The sequence below is a fragment of the Artemia sp. Qi Xiang Cuo genome, chromosome 21, assembly GCF_049724085.1.
Source record: "Artemia sp. Qi Xiang Cuo chromosome 21, ASM4972408v1, whole genome shotgun sequence".
Taxonomy (NCBI): domain Eukaryota; kingdom Metazoa; phylum Arthropoda; class Branchiopoda; order Anostraca; family Artemiidae; genus Artemia; species Artemia sp. Qi Xiang Cuo.
This window is the reverse complement of record NC_142814.1, coordinates 12,370,909-12,392,983: the sequence shown is the minus strand read 5'-3', so window position 1 is coordinate 12,392,983 and position 22,075 is coordinate 12,370,909. Positions and strand designations below refer to the sequence as shown.

At 30.7% G+C, this 22,075-nt stretch overlaps 1 protein-coding gene across 2 annotated transcripts in view; it reads right to left on the bottom strand.

The window, feature by feature from the left end:
- Window positions 1-22,075, bottom strand: part of Stat92E (Signal transducer and transcription activator Stat92E) — a 176,938-nt gene that overhangs the window by 44,685 nt on the left and 110,178 nt on the right. For both annotated transcript variants that reach the window (XM_089106763.1, XM_089106762.1), the window contains exons 9-12: window positions 21,654-21,768; window positions 19,283-19,431; window positions 9,972-10,095; window positions 5,106-5,341 (exon numbers count right to left, since the gene is read on the bottom strand). In XM_089106763.1, the coding sequence (XP_088962889.1) occupies window positions 5,106-5,341; window positions 9,972-10,095; window positions 19,283-19,431; window positions 21,654-21,768 (624 nt within the window). The remainder of the gene's footprint in view (window positions 1-5,105; window positions 5,342-9,971; window positions 10,096-19,282; window positions 19,432-21,653; window positions 21,769-22,075) is intronic.

Below are 22,075 nucleotides of genomic sequence, written 5' to 3'. Positions count from 1 at the left end.
CTTTAGCTTGCCAGCAAATCTGGATGATTTTATAAACCAGTTTTTTTAGCCTAAAATCCTTTTTAGGCTAAAAATTATTACTCTTTTAGGCTTACTCTTTTTGCTCCTTTCTTTTTTGTTTTTCTGTCGAAAAGGAATATAAAATTTTCGATGCCAGTTCAAATTATTACCTAAGTATTTGTTTCAATCGTTTCCCCGAGTCATAGAACTCGGGGATGAAAGATCGGATTAAAAAAAGGATCGACAGATCGACAGACCTGTTTTAGTCAGCTGTTCTTTAGCTTGCCATCAAATCTTGATTATGTTATAAACCAGTTTATTTAGCCTAATATACTTTTTAGTCTATAATTTAGGTATATGGGAGTCTTACTCTTTTTGCTACTGTCTTGTTTGTGTTTCTTTCGAATTTTAATATAAAATTTTCGATTAAAGTTCAGAATAGTAAAGAGGTATGTGTTTCAATCGGGTAACCGAGTCCTAGATCTCGGGGATGAAAGATCGGATTAAAAAAAGGATCGACAGATCGACAGAAGTGTTTTATTCAGCTTTTCTTTAGCTTGCCAGCAAATCTGGATGATTTTATAAACCAGTTTTTTTAGCCTAAAATCCTTTTTAGGCTAAAAATTATTACTCTTTTAGGCTTACTCTTTTTGCTCCTTTCTTTTTTTGTTTTTCTGTCGAAAAAGAATATAAAATTTTCGATGCCAGTTCAAATTATTACCTAAGTATTTGTTTCAATCGTTTCCCCGAGTCATAGAACTCGGGGATGAAAGATCGGATTAAAAAAAGGATCGCCAGATCGACAGAAGTGTTTTATTCAGCTTTTCTTTAGCTTGCCAGCAAATCTGGATGATTTTATAAACCAGTTTTTTTTAGCCTAAAATCCTTTTTAGGCTAAAAATTATTACTCTTTTAGGCTTACTCTTTTTGCTCCTTTCTTTTTGTTTTTCTGTCGAAAAAGAATATAAAATTTTCGATGCCAGTTCAAATTATTAGCTAAGTATTTGTTTCAATCGTTTCCCCGAGTCATAGAACTCGGGGATGAAAGATCGTATTAAAAAAAAGGATCGCCAGATCGACAGAAGTGTTTTATTCAGCTTTTCTTTAGCTTGCCAGCAAATCTGGATGATTTTATAAACCAGTTTTTTTAGCCTAAAATCCTTTTTAGGCTAAAAAGTATTACTCTTTTAGTCTGACTCTTTGAGCTCCTTTCTTTTTTGATTTTCTGTATAAATAGAATATAAAATTTTCGATGCCAGTTCAAAATATTAACTAGGTATTTGTTTCAATCGGTTCACAGGGTCATAGACATCGGGGATGACAGATAGGATTAAAAAAAAGTATCGACAGATCGAGAGAAGTGTGTTATTCAGCTTTTCTTTAGCTTGCCAGCAAATCTGGATGATTTTATAAACCAGTTTTTTTAGCCTAAAATCCTTTTTAGGCTAAAAATTATTACTCTTTTAGGCTTACTCTTTTTGCTCCTTTCTTTTTTGTTTTTCTGTATAAAAAGAATATAAAATTTTCGAGGCCAGTTCAAAATATTACCTAGGTATTTGTGTAAATCGTATCCCCGAGTCATATAACTCTGTTTTTACAGATATGATTAAAAAAAAAGTCACGACCTATATACAGTATTGTTTTATACAGATTTTATTTAGATTTAAAGCAAATCTGTATGTGTGTATAAAAAAGTTTTTTTAGCCTAAAATACTTTTTAGGCTAATAAGTATTACTCTTTTAGGCTTACTCTTTTTGCTCCTTTCTTTTTTGTTTTTCTGTCGAAAAAGAATATAAAATTTTCGATGCCAGTTCAAAATATTACCTAGGTATTTGTTTCAATCGTTTCCCCGAGTCATAGAACTCGGGGATGAAAGATCGGATTAAAGAAAAGGATCGACAGATCGACAGAAGTGTTGTATTCAGCCGTTCTTTAGCTTGCCATCAAATCTTGATTATTTTATAAACCAGTTTTTTTAGCCTAAAATAGTTTTTAGTCTAAAATGTATGTATCATTTAGTCTTACTCTTTTTGCTCATGTCGTTTTTGTGTTTCTGTCGAATTTGAATATAAAATTTTCGATTCAAGTTCAGTATAGTACCTAGGTATTTGTTTCAATCGTTTCTTTTTTTTCTTTTTTTTTTGTCACCTTGCTAATTTTTTTTACACTTTTTTCCTTAATGAGGACATCTTCATACAACTATGCATCACATTTTTTTCTGTGTTTCTTTGTGTTTCTGTGTTTTGTGTTCTTTTTAGTGTTACTTGGCCGCAAATTTCACCGGGCATTGAAATACATACATGAGTTTTGAAACATTTGTCTTCTGCAAAATTTAGTGACCTTAAGTCCGTTTTTTTTAAGTTTCGTCATCAGTGGTCAATTCAGTTTGACCTTTTGCGCAACAGAGCAATCCAATGACTTAAAGGCCACCAAGGGCTAATAAATGAAAACATACAGAAAGAGAATATCAGATATTACTTTCATTGTACCAAGTTTTCACTTAACAATTCTTCAATATAAAACAATCAACTGATTAAAAAATGTACAAAAATACTTCTTAGAAACTCTTGTAATGTGAGATACAAGGAAATTTAATACTATTATGATGTTCCATGAAGTGGAAATAGTGCATTCAAACCAGAAAGTAATAACTAACACAATCTTCTGCATAAGGAAAGAGGGAGGAAGACAAGATTCCATTGATATTAATAATTTAGAAGGATTTTGGATCAAATGTAACAGGAACTTATCATAGGTAATAATTGTACAAGAAAGCATTCACAGGTTCAGTTCAGTTACCAGAGTGGCGGAAAAAAGATTTAATTCTAAATTTAAGAGCTGAATCTATATATTTCACTTCCCGGTATTAAAAAAAAGAAAAAAAAAGAAAAAAAGAGAAAAAAGCCCAAGAAACACAAGGGGCGGAAACACCGGAGCATTATTTTTTTTTTTTGGAAAAATGGAAGTCTAGAAAACGTATAAAATTAATTTCGGAATATTGTAACAGGTGCAAAAACTTCTAGACAGGGTTTTCTTTGGAACCATCTGAAAGTTCCATTTTCTGAAATTTTTTAACCTACAACTACACAGAGAGAGCCAACGGAAAAAGTAACAGGCAAACTGAGGTTTGGGGGGGGGGGGAATTTGGTATGGGGGGGGCAGTTTCCCCCTTCCTCTGCCCCATTGCAAATTACGCCTCTGAATTCATGTTCATTTTGAAGATTTCTTCTAAATTATTTCTTTATTTCTTCTAAATTAGAAGTTCATTATTGGTTTCGTTTTTATAAAGTTGTTTCTAAGAGTTTAGTTCTCTATTCTTTTTTATGTTAAATAAACTTTAAAATAAAGCCTATATATTAAAAAATTAAGAAAGCAAACATATTCAAAAAAAAAAAAAAAAAAAAAAAAAAAAAAAAAAAAAAAAAGCTACGATAAGTACGTGGTTTTTTTTATCGCTAGTTGCATAGCTGGCACCGTTTCTTTTTTCCATCTACGTTTACCGATCATTCCCTCAGGTGTTTTCAGTTAGCAAACTTGTCTCTTCAGCTTTTTAAATTAGACACAGATCAATTTCATTGATTTGTATACTTCAGTTACACATTATATATAATATTATTTCAAATATTAGCACTAATTTCAATAATTTCAGCACTAATTCCACTTGATTTTTCCAGTTTGGGAAACAAAATCAATAATGGAAAATAAAAACTTTAGCTTTATTGAACAAAAATTTGTAACACCAAATTAAAAAAATATTATAATAATGTTTAATATGTCAAACGTAAAGTCAAACGTTAAACGATTCATTGTCACGTTTCCCGTTCCCCCCCCCCCCTCAGTGTCTTCTACTAAATGGTGTCCTAAAATGTGTACTAAAATTTTTACAACTAATTTGTCAAAAACATTACATCATTAGTTTAATGAGAGTATAATTTAAAACTTTTGCCTACTTTATAACTACAACATATTTGAAATAAGTTCGAATATTTCATCTACATCAGCCAAAAGCCATTTCAGAGCTTCTACTATTTTAAAGGCAATACGAAAAGCCAATAATCAGCAGCAAGTTAAAAATTGCATATTCCAAAACCTTTAAAAAAATTTTTATTTTTGAAATCTACACGAAATAAATAAAGTTGGTCCAACATTTTTTTTAAATGTTTAACAAATAAAAACTACCAGGCTAGCCGGTAGTTAGGGTTTGGCTGGGAGTCATTTGGGTGCGTAGTTTTTTAATGGGAAGCTGTCAGTTGGGGAGCTGTGTGATCACCATTACTTCCCTTATAACAGAAGAAAGAGTATTCGCCCACTAAAGAACTAGCACGTTCATACACTGACGTTCTTTACCTTCATTTGAACCTTCACTAGACCCATTTCTTCTCAGACTTCCAAGGCCATAAACGGTTGGGGATTAAAGTTGTGTCTCTCCCAAAATAAGAAGAATTGCACAAAATCAGCAATTTAAAATAATGACTGGTAACATGTGTTTCAATAGGACCCCCCCCCCCTAAAAAAAAACTGGAATAAAACTTGAATGTGAACTAAAGAACTAAAGAACTAGCACGTTCATACACTGACGTTATTTACCTTCATTTGAACCTTCACAGGGTGGGTTGGGTGGGTGGGTTGTGTGTTTGAGACGCCTCAAAGAGTTCATTTTAATGCCGAAATATCCTAACTCACACTGAGCCTTCAGATACACATAGAATGAGCTTTGGGGAAGTGGGAAATTGTGTGATGGGGAGTTGTCAGGTGGGAAGCTGTGTGGCCACCATTGCTTCCCTTGCAACAAAAGATTGTCAGCCATATAGAGAACTAACATACAGTGACGTTCTTTACCTTCACCCGGGCCCTCACTAGACCTATTTCTTCACAGACTTCACGGCCAAAAACGATTAGGGGCCAAAGTTGAGTCTCTCACAAAATAAAAGAAATTGCGTTAAATTAGCAATTATATAACTGGTCAAATGTGTATCAATAGGATGCCCCCTTAACCCCCCCCCCCAAAAAAAACAAAAACTGAGATAAAACTGGATTATGAAGCCAAAAGCTTTTTCTTTTGGAAGTTCGCGTAGCTAACTGATAAGGAGAAGAAAATACTGACCTGAAGGCTTTGCTACCGAGGTACTTCAAGTTCCCAGATGTGAGTCCTCGCCCCGTGGCAGCTTTAAACTTGGTAGACAGGGTTTCGGAAACTTGTCCCCATGGAACCCTATCAGGCACGACAAAGGGTATTCGGCCCGGTTCTGCAAATGCATTATCCCAAGTGACAGTGGCCCATGCGTGTGGTTCTTGATTCCCATGAACAATAACAACGACCGGCAGTGATAATGTCCACACCTTAACAAAAATTGTTTTAAATAGCTATGGTGGCAATCAAAATAGGTGCTGAATTCCGCTCCTTTTACAATTACAAAGAAAAAACCAAAAAAGGTCGCTCATTCAATGCGCTTAAAAAAAAGGGGGGAGCACAAAGGAGTGCAAATATGTTACAATGGCGCCTGAAGGGTTGCAGTTTATTCTGATTCCCGGTAAGTCTTCTGATTTGTGCCGAAGGTGAAAGGAAAAATAGGTATTTCTGGTTTGCTAATATCGCTTTTCCAAATTTCATTATTAGATCATATCTTTTATCAATCGAAGTAGTCGTTCTCTATATAACACTATATAAGGCATTTGAAGAGGTTTTCTAATATTACAATTCGTGTCATTTATATTATTTTTTCCCTTTTGTTTTGAAATTGTGTTTGTTCCCTTTGTGCTATAATTTTTTGTCGTTTTTTGCATTATAATTGTTTTGTATTTTGTAGGAACGATCAGCTTACAAAATTCTGAATAAAATTATGAATAAACGCTTAATAAAACACTGAAAAAAATAAATGCTGAAATATCGGTTATTTATGAAAATCCAATAGATAAAAGGCCTAGCTGACCAACTGTCTGGCCCAACGCAATTTTTAAAATACTGCCTAGGGGCCACAGTTTTAGTTTTAGCGTGATCGCAGTAATCATGCTGTGTTTTTTCCTGTTGGTGTTTTTAGTCTGCTAAAATCCTAGGACGTTAGGCGCCTGCGCTCGCCTTAATTTCGATTTAAGTTCCTTCTTCACTTGCCTTCGCGCATTCGGAACTGAAAACTTATTCATCATCATAGCCCATTTAATTGGATAAATAGGGTCGAGATACTTTGCGTTAGAGTATGATTAACTTACAAGAGTGGAAACCGGCGCTAGTGTCGACAAAAAAAAACTGTCAATGCCATCTAGCGTTTGGCTACATTTGGCGAATCAAACAAGAGTTCAAAATAGGGAAAGGTCCTTTAATTGGACAGTGAAGCAAATATATACAAAAGCTCTAGATATTTCGATGACATAGCTATCATCATCAGTAGAGTAACTAAAATATTGAAATTATAACAAACTATGTTTATAAACAAAATACTAACAAAATCCGAGTCACGCCAAGTTTCCAGTCCATTGACTTAGAGGGTTCATTAATTGTCTTGACTTTTTTAATATTGCGTTGAATTTTTAATTAAGGTGGTACAATCTTCTTTTCTTCTAATTAAAATGAAATGTTGCTGAACTCATAGTTGCTGAATTTATCTTCTATTCTTCTAATTGTAAATGAATCTTTAGTTGGTCTGTCATTCCCATATTATAATGTTGGTATTTTCCCAAGACCATAATGCCTATTCTATGCCGTGTTTCGTCAAAAGGCAGTGTTTTCTTGGAAAAAATAAAAACGACATTTGACATTTTTTTCAATCTTCGTAATGGTTTTTTTTTTTTTTTTTTACCAAGAACTGATATCAAACACTTATTACTATCCTAATTTTACCAATTATACTAATTAAATTAATTATTCTTATTATTATACTGGAAAAAGGCCAAGTGTGGCCAGACACTGGATGGCGTTGGCAGTTTTTTTTTTTTTTTTTTTTGTCGACACTAGTGCAAGTTGCCACTCCTACAAGCTACCCAAGCTATTTTCTCCTGGCAACCTCAGGCACCATAACGGGCTCATCCACCATTTCCCTCATTTGTAGAGTTTCGTTTTTGCTTTGTTTTGTCTTTTTTCTTCGTACTCTGCTTTTCTCTTGGGTTTATTAACGGGTTTAAAATAAATTATTACTATTATTATTTACGTTTAACAGTGAGATTATTTTTAAGATTTGAGGATGAGTAGGAAATAAATGTATTATATTATATATGTTATATATTTATATTAATAATAAATCATATAACATTATATTATATAATATAATATTCTGTCATGTAATAATTATATAATATCATATAATAATAATTAATTTTATACTAAGATATTATATATCACATTATATAAATATAACGAACAAATAAGCTTTCAAACGGGGATAAATCCATTTATTTAGACAGTGAAAAAAAAAGACACAAAGTCCAGATATTTCGATCACATCCAGCGACTATCTTCAGTAGAAATACTAAAATATTTTGTTGTGTATAAATATGTTAGTTTCAATTTTATTATTTTAGTATTTCTACTGAAGACTCTCGATGGATATATGATCGAAATATTTGGGCTTTTGCACCTTTTTTTCACTGTCTAAATAAATGGATTTATCCCCGTTTGAAAGCTTATTTGTTCGTCATAGAAAGGCAGTGTGGTCTAAGAAAACAACATCTAATTAAAGGTGTTACGTCAAAAATATATAAATATATTTTAGTAGCCAGATAAAATTTGTAGCACAGGTGACAAATGATTATATAAGCTGACTCACATGGCATTTGTGAGGTCAATAAAGTGTTAACTGTAGTGCACAACACAGGGTTTGTGACCGCTTAGAGGAGAATTTCCGCTTACTGAGTTTAGGAAAAGTTCCTGATTGAAATAATGTGAACTTCACATACAATTGGGTTAAATACTTTAAGAGAAGAATTTTATCTTCCTTCAGATGATTACGTCCAGCATACTTATTTCTTACTAGAAAAAATTATTATTATTTTTAATTTCAAGTTTAATTTATAATTATAATTTTATTTTTAAAATTGGCTCCTACAAAAAAATTTTTTTCTGCTTCAAAATGCCTGCATTTGAAACAACGTTTGTCGTATTTTAAAATTCAGCTTTATTTCTATTTTGCTATTGGTCACGTTTTTTGACTTATCAAAGCGACACAAATTACTTTATGAGAAAAAGCGATAAAAAGTCCCTCATTAACCATATTCTCAGATTGTAAATAGTTAAAAGAGGTTCAAACAGAATTATTATGCTGGAAGGTAAAATAGAAAAAAAATGGTGTAAGTAAAATAGAAAAATATTCTCAGATGGTGTAAAAGTTACAACAGGTTCAAACATAAATATTATGCTGGGGGGTAAAATAGAAAAAAATGATCTTGAAAAGGGTAGACATGATCTATCAGAAATTTTTTTTTTTTTTTACCAAACTAAACAATTGTCTATGAGGAGAATTCTCCATTACATTATTATTTAAATATTTCATTATTTAATTATTAGTAATCATTTCAACTTAAATAATTATTATTATTTAAGTACTTTATTATTATTATTTAATAATTTTCTAATTCACTATTATTTTATGAATTGATTAACAATTTACTAATTATTTTCATTCATTAACTGCAACCTCTACTTTATTTTAATAAAAATTAACAGATCTTGAAGAAATTAACAGATCTAACAGACTAAGTACAGATAAACTACTTGAATAGTTATTAAGGGATTTTTGTTCATATAAATTTTTGTCCTCTATTTTTGTACATATAAATATAATATAAATTAATAAAGATACATAAATAAATAGAATATATGATAAATAATATAAACAAATATATATATATATATATATATATATAATATAAATAAACAAACAAAAGTAAATTTTTAAATATTTTTTTTGTTCCTACCAAAATGCGAGGGCAGTCTATTATGTCACACACAAAAAGATTATCTGTAATAAGATGGGTGCTATCATCCACAATAATACGAATAACAGACACAGCATATATGTATTCTCGGGAAGCAAGAGGGATTTCAGTGATATTTACCCCCCCCCCTCCAAACCCCCTTATATATTTATCTATTGGCAAACGGAGAGCTATTAAATTTGGACATAAAATTGCACATTTTGAGGTCTAAGCACACTCCCCCGCCTGCACAGAAATCCAATGGGCATCCTCCATAACAGCTAATACGCAAACAAATGTATGCAAATTAGAGTAATAAACCCTAATATATGAGGAAATACCTAATTTCCGGTTTTTTTATACCAAGGCTTATGTACCTTTTGGGATACCTTCATGCCTTCATCCAAATGTACCTTCATCCAAATGTAAAGAAAAAAACTGAATACCTTCATCCAAATGTAAAGACCTTCATCCAATTGTAAAGAAAAAAACTGAATACCTTCATCCAAATGTAAAGACCTTCATCCAAATGTAAAGAAAAAAACTGAATACCTTCATTCAAATGTAAAGACCTTCATCCAAATGTAAAGAAAAAAACTGAAGTTATGGCGGAAAAAATTTTCTCTGATTTATTTGTATAACAAAAATCATCTTCAGCCAAATAGAAACAGATATTAGAAAATGAATCAAACACAACGAAAAAATTATAATTCAATTATAATGTCAACAGTTTCCTTGCGACACGCGGGATTGAACTGGAGAACCGTCAATTGCGGACCTCAGCCTCATCCACGACACTGTCACAAGGTATCCAATAATTTTATTTTTGTAAGAGTTTTTTCACATTTTTGATAAAGCAATTATAATGGCAAATTTGTGATTTTTTAGGGAACAGGGGTAAGTGGGCAGCAAAGCAATGGCAACAGGGCAGCAAAGCATATTTTTTATATTTTCTATATTTTTTCTATATTTTTTATATTTTATTCTATATTTTTTTAGAATCTACCAAAAGTAGCAATTTTTTTTTTCAGGATAGTAGAAATCTAGCTTAAGAAAAACTTATTACCTGAAAAACCAACTCTCCCCCTCCAACTGAAAATTTTGACTGGAATAAGAGGGAAAACTTTTCATCCATAACAGATTCGGATCCTTTCTTCTCCGTCCTCTTAATTTTCCTTAGCTGCATATTTCTATAAAAATTGAGTATAAAAGTATTCGCATATTAAAAAATAATTCCTAAAATCATATTTCTAAAGAACATGATAAATCACATGCATAAATCAGAGAGACTCAGAAAACAGACACACCCATACACATACAAACACATACATAAATACAAATACATACATATATACATACACGTACAAAAACACAGAAAACATTGTCTTACACAACCATCCTAAATCCTATTTTTCTACTTAATCCATTGTTTGTTATCCATGTTCAATCAGTTTGTTTCAAAATGGATAAGATTACCTTTATTAACGATAACACGTGAATATGCGTTATACATTGTCTGAATCTTCGCAAAAATTGGTACCCTTTTATCACCCTTGAAAAACGAATAAATTCATTGGTTGGTTTAGTTGGTTTTTTTTTCTACCGTTCGGATAAGATACAGTCTACAAGCAGATTGCTTGAAATTGCAATGCAAGGATTACTACTGCTACTACTACTACTACTAACAACTCACCACAGCACCAAGCCACCTGAGGCCAACACAGCTACGTACTCTCCTCCTCTATCCCAATCTATTCAAAGCCTCCCTCTTTACAACCCCCCCCTTTAAACTTTCCTTATGACACCCTCCCACCTCAACCACGGACGACATGCTTTCAAATGAAAGGATTACACAGAAATGATTTGGAAATCAAAAGAACCTTGTCAAAGAAATTTGTTCTCGCAATAGACCGAACTTCAGCCGAAAACCACCCCAGTAAAATTTTCCCACCTGGAAATTCAACCACTATATTCTGATAGGGGGAGGGGGGTTGGTACCGTCATTTTATCTGGGGTTTCCGCGACCAAGAGTATACCTAGAGACAATACATGCCTAATTATGTACTAGTCAAATTATCAGTTGAATAGTCTCTTAGGGTTTATATTTCTTTCCCGTTTTTGAGGCAAAATTGAAAAACAGTGGAATCAAGATCTCTGAGGTACCAAACGTAGAGACTTGCCTTTCACATTTCTTTATAAAGAACATGAATTTTCTACGATTTAAAAAAATTGTTCCCCCCCGTTCCCCCCGGGTACTGGGATATTATATTAGGAAGAAATATGAAGCTACCATAATACTGAAGTACCAGGGAACCGAGCTTAGTTCGGTAAAAATAAAGACGATTTTTTTTTAACTCTTTCCAAACAACTTCAATTTCACTTTATTCGTTGTAGAAAGTAAAACCACTCGGATATTGGACGTCTAGGTATTTGTGACGTCATTCATATGAAAAATGTTTTTCCAACCCTAAACGAATTTTTCTAAAGTCAGGACCTATCTAGATCGTTTTTTCACACCGGAAAATGAACAACTATTTTGTTACGAACAATCTTTTAACAAACAATAATCATCCAGCAAAGCTCGCCCCTTGGTATACAAATTATTAATGTAACATTTCTGCCGCAATGCGTAGCATTTGGCGCAAAGCATTTAAGAATCTGAGACTCAGTTAACAGTTGTCACATTGGATTGTCTTTCTCTAAAAGCTCAGAATGAACTGATTAGTCAACAAACAAATTTCGGTTTGAAACTCCCCCTACTTATGCTCTGGGCTATCAATCTTCAGCGGGTCTCTAGTTTCAGTCAGCAGGCGATTTACAGATAATATTAAGGAGGCTGGGGGACAAACTTTCAAAACTTCGTGATCTATCAAAGACCCTAACAAACCTTCTCAACAAGATATTTCCTGTTTATAGTAGATCAAGCACTGGTGTATCCAATATGCTAACACTCCTACACTGAGGTATAAACAGAAACGCTTTAAACAATCGCAACACCACTCCAAACTCTTTGGATTTCTGTACGATATGCAGAGTGTACGACAACTGAATGATAAAGACTTGCTAAAGTGTTGTATGAATTTGGTCCCCTTACGTCCTTACGTCCCCTTACGGAGCGGAGAAACGCACAATTTGGATGGGACTGACCTGTGTAAAGATTTTTCGTGACATTATTCAAGATGACGTAAAAATGGCCATGCAATGTCTCCAATATGCTTGGTCTGTTCGAGACTCTTTTCCCAACATTAACGTCGCACTCAAAATTACGATGACAGTGTCTGTCACAGTTGCAAGTGCGAAAAAAAACCTTTTCCAAGTTAAAAATAATAATAAAAAAATACCTGCGACGAACAACATCGCAGGATAAATTGTGCGGACTGACTATGTTATCCATTGGAAAAGGTACAGCAAGCATCTTGGACTACGACGAACTGATAAACGAATTTGCCCACCGCAAGCAAGATTTGAATTTTCTTCTGTAGAGAAATAAAGTCAACTTAACTGCTACGTCTTCTACGTTATTTATAACAAACACATTTTAACGTTATACTTCCTTCCTATGCGTGAGTCGAAGCGAATCGTAATTTCAATTCCACGACAAATAGTACAGTTCAGAAATAAGTTGAATAAACTTAACTTCGAATGACGCCGTACGTACGCAATACGTACGTTTGTATGTTTAAATCCGTCGAAGCGCCAATGAATCAGCATTCATAGCGAAGCTGACTTATCTTAAAAACTACAAAGTTTGCGATACGGTATATTTCCTATTATAAAAAAAAATAATATTACGTGCGTAACAACGTTTTCACGCTGGAGTTTCGTGCCGTAAGTTAATATTATAGTACGTTTCTGCAATTACCTTCTTAATGCTGAATTAAATAAAAAAAACACGTTTTTTAACTGAAAGCAAAGAGCAATATTAAAACTCAAAACAAACAGAAATTATTCCGCATATGAAGGGGATCCCCCCCTTCTCAATACCTTGCTCTTTACGCTAAAACCTTTAGCACTTTTAAAAAGCTTCCTATTCTAATTAACCGGCCCTTGTGTTTCAGGGACCAGTCTTAAAAAATTGGGACAAACAGTCAAACTTTAGGGCAAAGAGCAAGGTATTGAGGAAGAGGAAACCCCTTCATATACGAAATAATTTCTGTCTGTTTTGATCTTTAATGTTGCTCCTTACTTTCAGTTAAAAAAAATTAATTTAATTTCTCTTCGTTTTTCAAATATTGCAGGTAAATCTGGCTCACCCTTCATGAAAAATCCCCCCCCCCCCCTCACAGGAAACTTCTAGTGGAAATTTCCTCCCGCGTCAAATAAACAACCCCCACCGTAATATTCCCTCCGGATAATTCCATGCTCGCTGAAAATCCCCCCCCCCCGTAAAATTTCTTGCCGAAGATTCAGTCTGAAACATTCTCCTTAGCATACTTTCATTTGAAAAACTTTAATTTCTAGTCGTTTTCTCGATCACTCCGGAAATCCCCCCTAAAAATTTTTTCATGGAAATCCAAACACGCTGAAAATAACCCCTGGATAATTACCCCGGAATATGTCCATATGCAAGATTGAGCTGGCAAAGAGAAACCAAGACAAATAAAAAGAATTTCGTATAGGGATTCTGTGAGTACCGCCAGTCTAAAATTTTCCGAGGAAAATTCACCCCCCCCCCCCCCGGAAATTTCTTTCCCCAAGGAACATTCTCCCAATGAAAACCCAACCCAAACACAAAATCCTCCCCCGAAAAATATCTGTATACATCCCAGTGGGCAAGCGGGAAGTATACCCAAACAATGGGCAAGTTTCATAATTTACAGGCCTCTCTCAACGGACTGTGAGGGGTCATGTTACCCTGAAGACATAGTAATTGGATCTTTCAAATATGCTGAGCAAAACGACCGCCTCAAAATTTCGATCAGATAACTTTGGGGGGAATATGGGTGCGGGAGGGGGAATATTTGCCCTCCAATCTTTTTGGTCACTAAAAAAAGACACAAGAACTTTTGATTTCCGTTCGAATGCACCCACTCTCGATCTTCTGGGGCTGTTATTTCAATACGATCACCCCTGGAATAAACAAACAAACAAACAAACAAATAAACACGCACCCGTGATCTTTCTTCTGGCAAAAAATGCAAAATTCCACATTTTTGTATATAGGAGCTTGAAACTTCTACAGCATGGTTCTCTGATAAGCTGAATCTGATGGTATGATTGTCATTAAGATTTCTTGACTTTTAGGGGGTGTTCCACCCCCCCCCCCTTTTTTTCAAAAATCAGGCAAATTTTCACAGACTCGTAATTTTTGATAGGTAAAACTAAACGGTACTTGGGCACTATGTGAGCCTTTACAAGGAAACCAGTCACGAAAAACCCATTTTTGATGGGTTAATTCACTAGACCGCTAAAGAGTAATGCGAAGCATAGTTTTGTTTTTATTGTTTTAATGATATTTAAACTGTTATATTTGGGGGTTTAGGGGGGGGAGGTACCAATGTTAGGTTTCATATTTATATATGCTATACTTTACCCCCACCCGCCTACTATGCAAATATATAGCCCAAATTTCTTTATAAACTATTATATATTCACTCATTTTATTTTATTTCATTATCAGTAACCAAACTGGACTTTTTAGAAAGGCCCATATAATGCCCAAGTACCCACTAAACTTGATATTTGGGATCAGTATTATACCGATTCTTTCTATAAGCTGATTCTTTCGATGTATCTATTGATATCAAAATTCCGTATTTTAGAGTTTCGGCTACTATTGAGCCGAGTCGCTCCATGCTTACAGTTCGTTACCACGAAATGTTTGATTCAGCTAACTGAGTTGACGTTATATTTTACTGCAGTGTAGAAGCGAATTAACCCACGTTATACATTCATTTTTTATAAGGCAAAATACAGCGGCGCAAACTCTACTGTCAGCGCGAAGACTAACTTATAAGCAATAGAACGCATGCGGCACCCTTCGTCGTTGCGCAGTCATTATTGCTTACTTTGATTGATTATTTGTTTGAAGAAAAATGTAAGTAGCAGCCCTATCGCAAGTGATTTTTGGTATCTTTTTTGGGGTGGCTATTAGTAATAAGTCATATATATATATATATATATATATATATATATATATATATATATATATATATATATGTATATATATATATATATATATATGTATATATATATATATATATATATATATATATATATATATATATATATATATATATATATATATATATATATATATATATATATATATATATATATATATATATATATATATATATATATATATATATATATATATATATATATATATATATATATATATATATATATATATATATATATATATATATATATATATATATATATATATATATATATATATATATATATATATATATATATATATATATATATATAAATATATATATATATATATATATATATATATATATATATATATATATATATATATATATATATATATATATATATATATATATATATATATATATATATAAATATATATATATATATATATATATATATAAATATATATATATATAAGTCATGAGATTGAAAAAGTTATTCTGAAGCTTAAACGGAGTTTTTCTAAGGACGAATTTGATTTTCGGCTCAAACCGTAAAGCAAATAGCGTCAAGCATTTCACCTTTGCTGGCACATATTTTTAATTTATCACTTATGCATGGGGTTTTTCCTGAACTTTTAAAAAAGGCAAATGTTATAGCATTACCTAAAGCTGGGAGTTCAACTGACCCTTCAGATTATAGAGGCATTTCTCTACTTTCGGTTTTAAGCAAAATTTTGGAAAAACTTGCAAATAGTCAATTACAAAAATATTTATTTGATAGTAAGATTTTACACACGTCTCAATATGGTTTTATAAAAGGAAAGTCAACTGAACTGGCAATTCATGAGCTTTTACTAAATATTAATGATTCACTAGATGATGGTCAACAAGCGTTGGCAATTTTTCTTAATGTCGCAAAGGCGTTTGACACCGTAAATCATTCGTTGCTTCTTTTTAAACTAAAGTCTTATGGGTTTTCAACACAAGCTGTTAAATTTTTTTCATCTTACCTTTCTGGGAGACGACTAGATTGTGTTGATAAATCTCGTGATCTCTGTTCCGAAACTTTTCCAATTAATTACGGAGTGACTCAGGGCTCTGTTCTTGGGCCTATTCTATTTATTCTTTTTATAAATGATTTGCCAGAAGTTTTGCCTCTTTGTAAAATTATAATGTTTGCTGATGATGTAGTAATTTTTGCTTCTCACCGGGACCTATCAGTTCTTTTCCAGAACCTCGAAAGTACGTTACTAACTGTATCTGATTGGTATTCAAGGAATTTACTAGCTCTTAATGAAAAAAAATGCCAGTATATGTTATTTTCGCGAACTGGATCAGTAGTGTCAGATACCTTCTCTCTTTTTTGAATGGTCTTGAATTAAGACGGGTGGATCAGTTCAAATATCTTGGGATTATTTTAGATGAAAATTTGTCGTTTCATAATTATGTAAAAACACTGTCGTTAAAAATTTCACGAAATATTTGCATGCTAACTCGTCTTTGTAACTTTTTTACTAAATCTATTATAAAATATATTTATTATTATTTCGTCCACCCATATTTTATATATTGCATTTAGGGTTGGGCATCTACCTTTACGTCTGTTTTCAAATCTCTTCAAATACTTCAGAATAAAGCAATGAGGATTCTTTTTAATATTGATTGCAGAACTTCAGTTAGACACCTATATGGGACTTCAGGAATTTTCTCTTTGGACCAATTTCATTTAATTTATATCTCTAGTATTTGTCATGATTATCAATATAGTAATTTACCTGTAAATTTCTCCGGCATTTTCTCAACTAATTCTCAATTTCATAATTATCCTACTACGTATCGTTCAGACTTTTCGTGCGAAATTCGCCCGACATCGAGAGCGGGATTCAGCATCCGTCACATTGGCCCAAAAATCTGGAACTCAATTCCCGCATCAGTTCGAGAATGTAGCAACAAGCGACATTTTCTAAGACTGGTGAAGAAATATCTTATGACATGCTAAGCATTTTTTTCATCAGGATTTTTTTTTTCGTTGTTGTAAAATTTAGTTAGAAAATGGCTGTGTATTTTCGTTGGCAATATTTTCAGCGCTAAAGTATGCCACCAGGCATGTGCGCTGTTTTGTGACATTTATTTATGTACGTGTTATAAATAAAAATATTCTACTCTACTCATATATATATATATATATATATATATATATATATATATATATATATATATATATATATATATATATATATATATATATATATATATATATATATATATATATATATATATATATATATATATATATATATATATATATATATATATATATATATATATATATATATATATATATATATATATATATATATATATATATATATATATATATATATATATATATATATATATATATATATATATATATATATATATATATATATATATAAAAAAATATATATATATATATATATATATATATATATATATATATATATATATATATATATATATATATATATATATATATAATATAATATATTTTATATTACAATATATATTTTATATTACAATATATTTTATATTACAATATATTTTATATTACAATATATTTTATATTACAATATATTTTATATTACAATATATTTTATATTACAATATATTTTATATTACAATATATTTTATATTACAATATATTTTATATTACAATATATTTTATATTACAATATATTTTATATTACAATATATTTTATATTACAATATATTTTATATTACAATATATTTTATATTACAATATATTTTATATTACAATATATTTTATATTACAATATATTTTATATTACAATATATTTTATATTACAATATATTTTATATTACAATATATTTTATATTACAATATATTTTATATTATAATATATTTTATATTACAATATATTTTATATTACAATATATTTTATATTACAATATATTTTATATTACAATATATTTTATATTACAATATATTTTATATTACAATATATTTTATATTACAATATATTTTATATTACAATATATTTTATATTACAATATATTTTATATTACAATATATTTTATATTACAATATATTTTATATTACAATATATTTTATATTACAATATATTTTATATTACAATATATTTTATATTACAATATATTTTATATTACAATATATTTTATATTACAATATATTTTATATTACTAATTTTATTTTATTATTTACTTGTTTATTTGTATTATTATTATTTATTTATTTAACTATTTTATTATTATTATTATTTATTTATTTAACTATTTTATTATTTTTATTATTTATAGTAATTATTATTACTAATTATTATTAGCAGTAATTTAGTAGTTAAGTTTGTAAATAAAAAAAAATTTAATTGAATTGAATTATCTGCAGTTATTAGTAATTATTATTAGTATTATTAATAAGTTATTACTAATTATTATTAGTAGTAATTTAGTTGTTAAGTTTGTAAATAAAAAAAATTGAATTGAATTGAATTATCTGCAGTTATTCGTAATTATTATTAGTATTATTAATAAGTTATTACTAATTATTATTAGTAGTAATTTAGTAGTTAAGTTTGTAAATAAAAAAAAATTGAATTGAATTATCTGCAGTTATTAGTAATTATTATTAGTATTATTAATAAGTTATTACTAATTATTATTAATAGTAATTTAGTTGTTAACTTTTTAAATAAAAAAAAATTGAATTTAATTGAATTATCTGCCGTCTTATTCAGACCACAACGTCCCCGCTGAACCCTAGCAATCCCTTTGTTACCGCTCCCGCTGAAGGCTACATTATTATTCTTCCCGCTACATTATGACCACGACGTCAGCCCGGCACTATGGCGCATGCACAAGGCCCCGTGCATCAATAAGGCCACCTCTGTGGCCTATCTAGATCGTTTCTTCACACCAGAAAGTGGTAGCATGCCAATTTTAATAATAAAAAACTATAATACCATTTTTTAGAGTAAATTATTGGTCGTTCAATAAGATAGATTAACAACAATTTTAGAATCAATTAAAATATCCCTAGACATGAAATTATTTTAGCCACAAAAAGTTGAGAATTTGTTGTCCAAACAGGGTATTTCTGATATTATAAATTGTCGAATAGCTGATTATTATTTATTCCAAGGAACACTGCTATTGGATAACCAGTTAGCGTATCAGTTGCATAACCTATTACAACATATTATATTCTCTTTACTTTTTAAAAGAAAAATAGTAGAATTTAACCTACCGAAAATGCACGGACAGATGCCTTGTTGATTTATGATACTCCATTGATCCAGTATTATTCAATATTTCTCCTGATGTATCTCCTTTGGCCATTTTATCATTTTTCAAAAGAATATTCGCCTGTGCTTCGCTGATTATCGACACGGAGACCTAGGCAAAAGCAGACACTTGAAATCCTATTTCATTGAAAATCGCATACGTGAAGAGACGAATCATTAATTCCCGAAGGAATTGAGCTGAAGCACAAATAAAAGCTTTAAAATTCAGAACAATAAAAAAGAAAATAGAAGAGATCCATATTATAGGTGATTCTTACAAAAAAAAGCCGTAAAAACGGCCAGAAAGTAAGTTGTATTTGCCAATTGCAGGAATCAATCAAATTATTAACCTTTTTCATATGAAGACACCGCCTGTAATCCAATTCAAAATATATCCACGGGGTGCAATCTTCCCCCCCCTCAGAATATAGTGGTTAAATTTCCAGGTGGCAAAAGTTTCCTGTGAGAGTTTTCGGCTGAAGTTTGGTCTATTACGAAAACACACTTCTTTGACTAGGTTCTTTTGAATTACAAAGCATACATTTTTTAAACATTTGTACATGCATTTGTTTTCAGAATATGATTTTAGAATTGTTTTTTTTTTTTAATATGCAAATACTTTTATACTCAATTTTTATAGAAATATGCAGCTGAGGAAAATCAAGAGGATGGAGAAGAAAGGTTCCGAATCTGTTATGGATGAAAAGTTTTCTCTATTATTCCCACAGTTTATATTTGGTACATTTTCAGCACAGTATAAAGATTATCCAGTAAGTTTACCGCAGATGATTTCTGGCTCTTCATTCTCGGTGCGAACAAAAAGCTCCTCCCACTTATTTGTGCACTTATTGTCCACTTATTGGTTGAGCCGGCCAAGTGGTTTTGTCAGTACTTGTTCCGTAGGTGATTATTCTTTGTCTACCCGTGAAAAGATCTAATGCCGCTTATGTTTATACGTTCTCTGGAGCACTCGCACCTCTGTCCGGGTTTTTATAATGGGTGAGATAGGGAAAGATCATACTGCTAATTATATAAACTGTGTCTTGTACACACTAGTTCTTGGTAATACTCGAAAGACCCAAGATCTCCACTCTCGTCCAAAATTAACTTTTTTTTTCCACAACTTTTTTTTTCCACAAATTTTTAATTGAAAGATGAGCTATTAGTTTGAAGCTTCCTCATGCCCCCCCCCCCAAAAAAAAGGCCATTACAAGTTGCATCAAATAACACATTATTTTAAAGACCGAAAGAAATATTTTAAGAAGACAAAGTGTAATATGTAATAAAGGAAATCGAAGGATCAAATTTTTAATTGAAAAATAAGCCAATTCTTTGTAGCTCCCTCATCATCCCCCCCCCCCCCCCCAAAAAAAAAAAAAAAATTCATTACAAGTTTCATCAAATAACACATATTTTTTTTTTTTTTAAGAGCGAGAGAAACATTTTAAGAAAAAAAATAGAACTATGTAGAAAAGAAAATCAAATGATAAACCATTGCTTTGCTGTACACTCACCCCCCCCCCCACTCCCAAAAAACCGCAAATTTGCCAATCTAAATGATAAAACTTCAAAGAGCCAAATTAAAAAGTAAGGGTCAAATTAAGGGATAATTAAAAGAACATAAGAAATCGACGACTTCTATATTAGAACAAATGTTAGCAGGAAAGGTAAATTATAAACAATTTAGATGGGGCAGGAGCGCAGAGCTCCCTCTTTGTCTAGGCTCCCCTCTTTGACAGAGGAGGGAGTAATCCCTCCCCTGTCACTCCCGTGACAGAAAAAAAAGAAGCTGAACAGCCCCAAAAAGTTATAAAACGGGACATAATTATGATTAATTATTTTTAAAGCAGGGAGAAAAAACAAAGTTTTTTTATTCCTATTTCCAAGGAAAAAATATTGTAAAAAAAGGAAATACATACGACTAAATAAAATAAATAGATAAATAACAAATAAATACCAAAAACAGAATAAATAAACAAACACTTTTTTTATTTATCTAACTTTTATTTACTTAAATTTTGATTTATTTTTTACAAATTAATATCTATTTATTTATATAGTTTTTTTTAAATAAATATGTTCATTTATTTATCAAATAAATAAGCAAAACAACAAATAAATAACAATTAATTATAAAAATTGTTTACTTATTTAACTTTTACTTTATTTTTTATTTATCCAAGTTTTCTATTTATTTAACTTTTATCAATCTAATAAATATATTTATTTTTTAAGTAAATATATTTATTTTATTTAACAAATAAATAAACAACAAAAATTAATAAATAACAGAAAAAAAAATTAAACTAAAAAAACAACAAAGATTACTAATACCTGAGGAGGTGACATGTGAACATTTAATTTGGGTCCAACTAACAGTCTGACAGAAGACGTAAACCTTGTATTTGTTTTCATAACTTGAGGCGGTTGCTTTTCTATGATGAAAGTGCTGAAAAGAAATTATTATGAAACTGCAAGTGTACAACAGTATCAAAACTTTAAAACGTCAAACAATATCAAAGTATCAAATTCTTTAGCTTAATTATGTAATAGTTCTGACATTGCTTACTCCCGGGGCAAAATTTTGATTAGCACCCCTTCCTCTGTCTCCCGAACAGTTTTAAGTCAAATTTTAACAAAATTTTCATTTATCGACAAAAATTATTTTTTATTTACCAATTAATTAATAATCTATTTTTTAGTTATTTAAAAATATTTTTTTTAATTATCTAATAATTAGTAATTATTTTAATCTG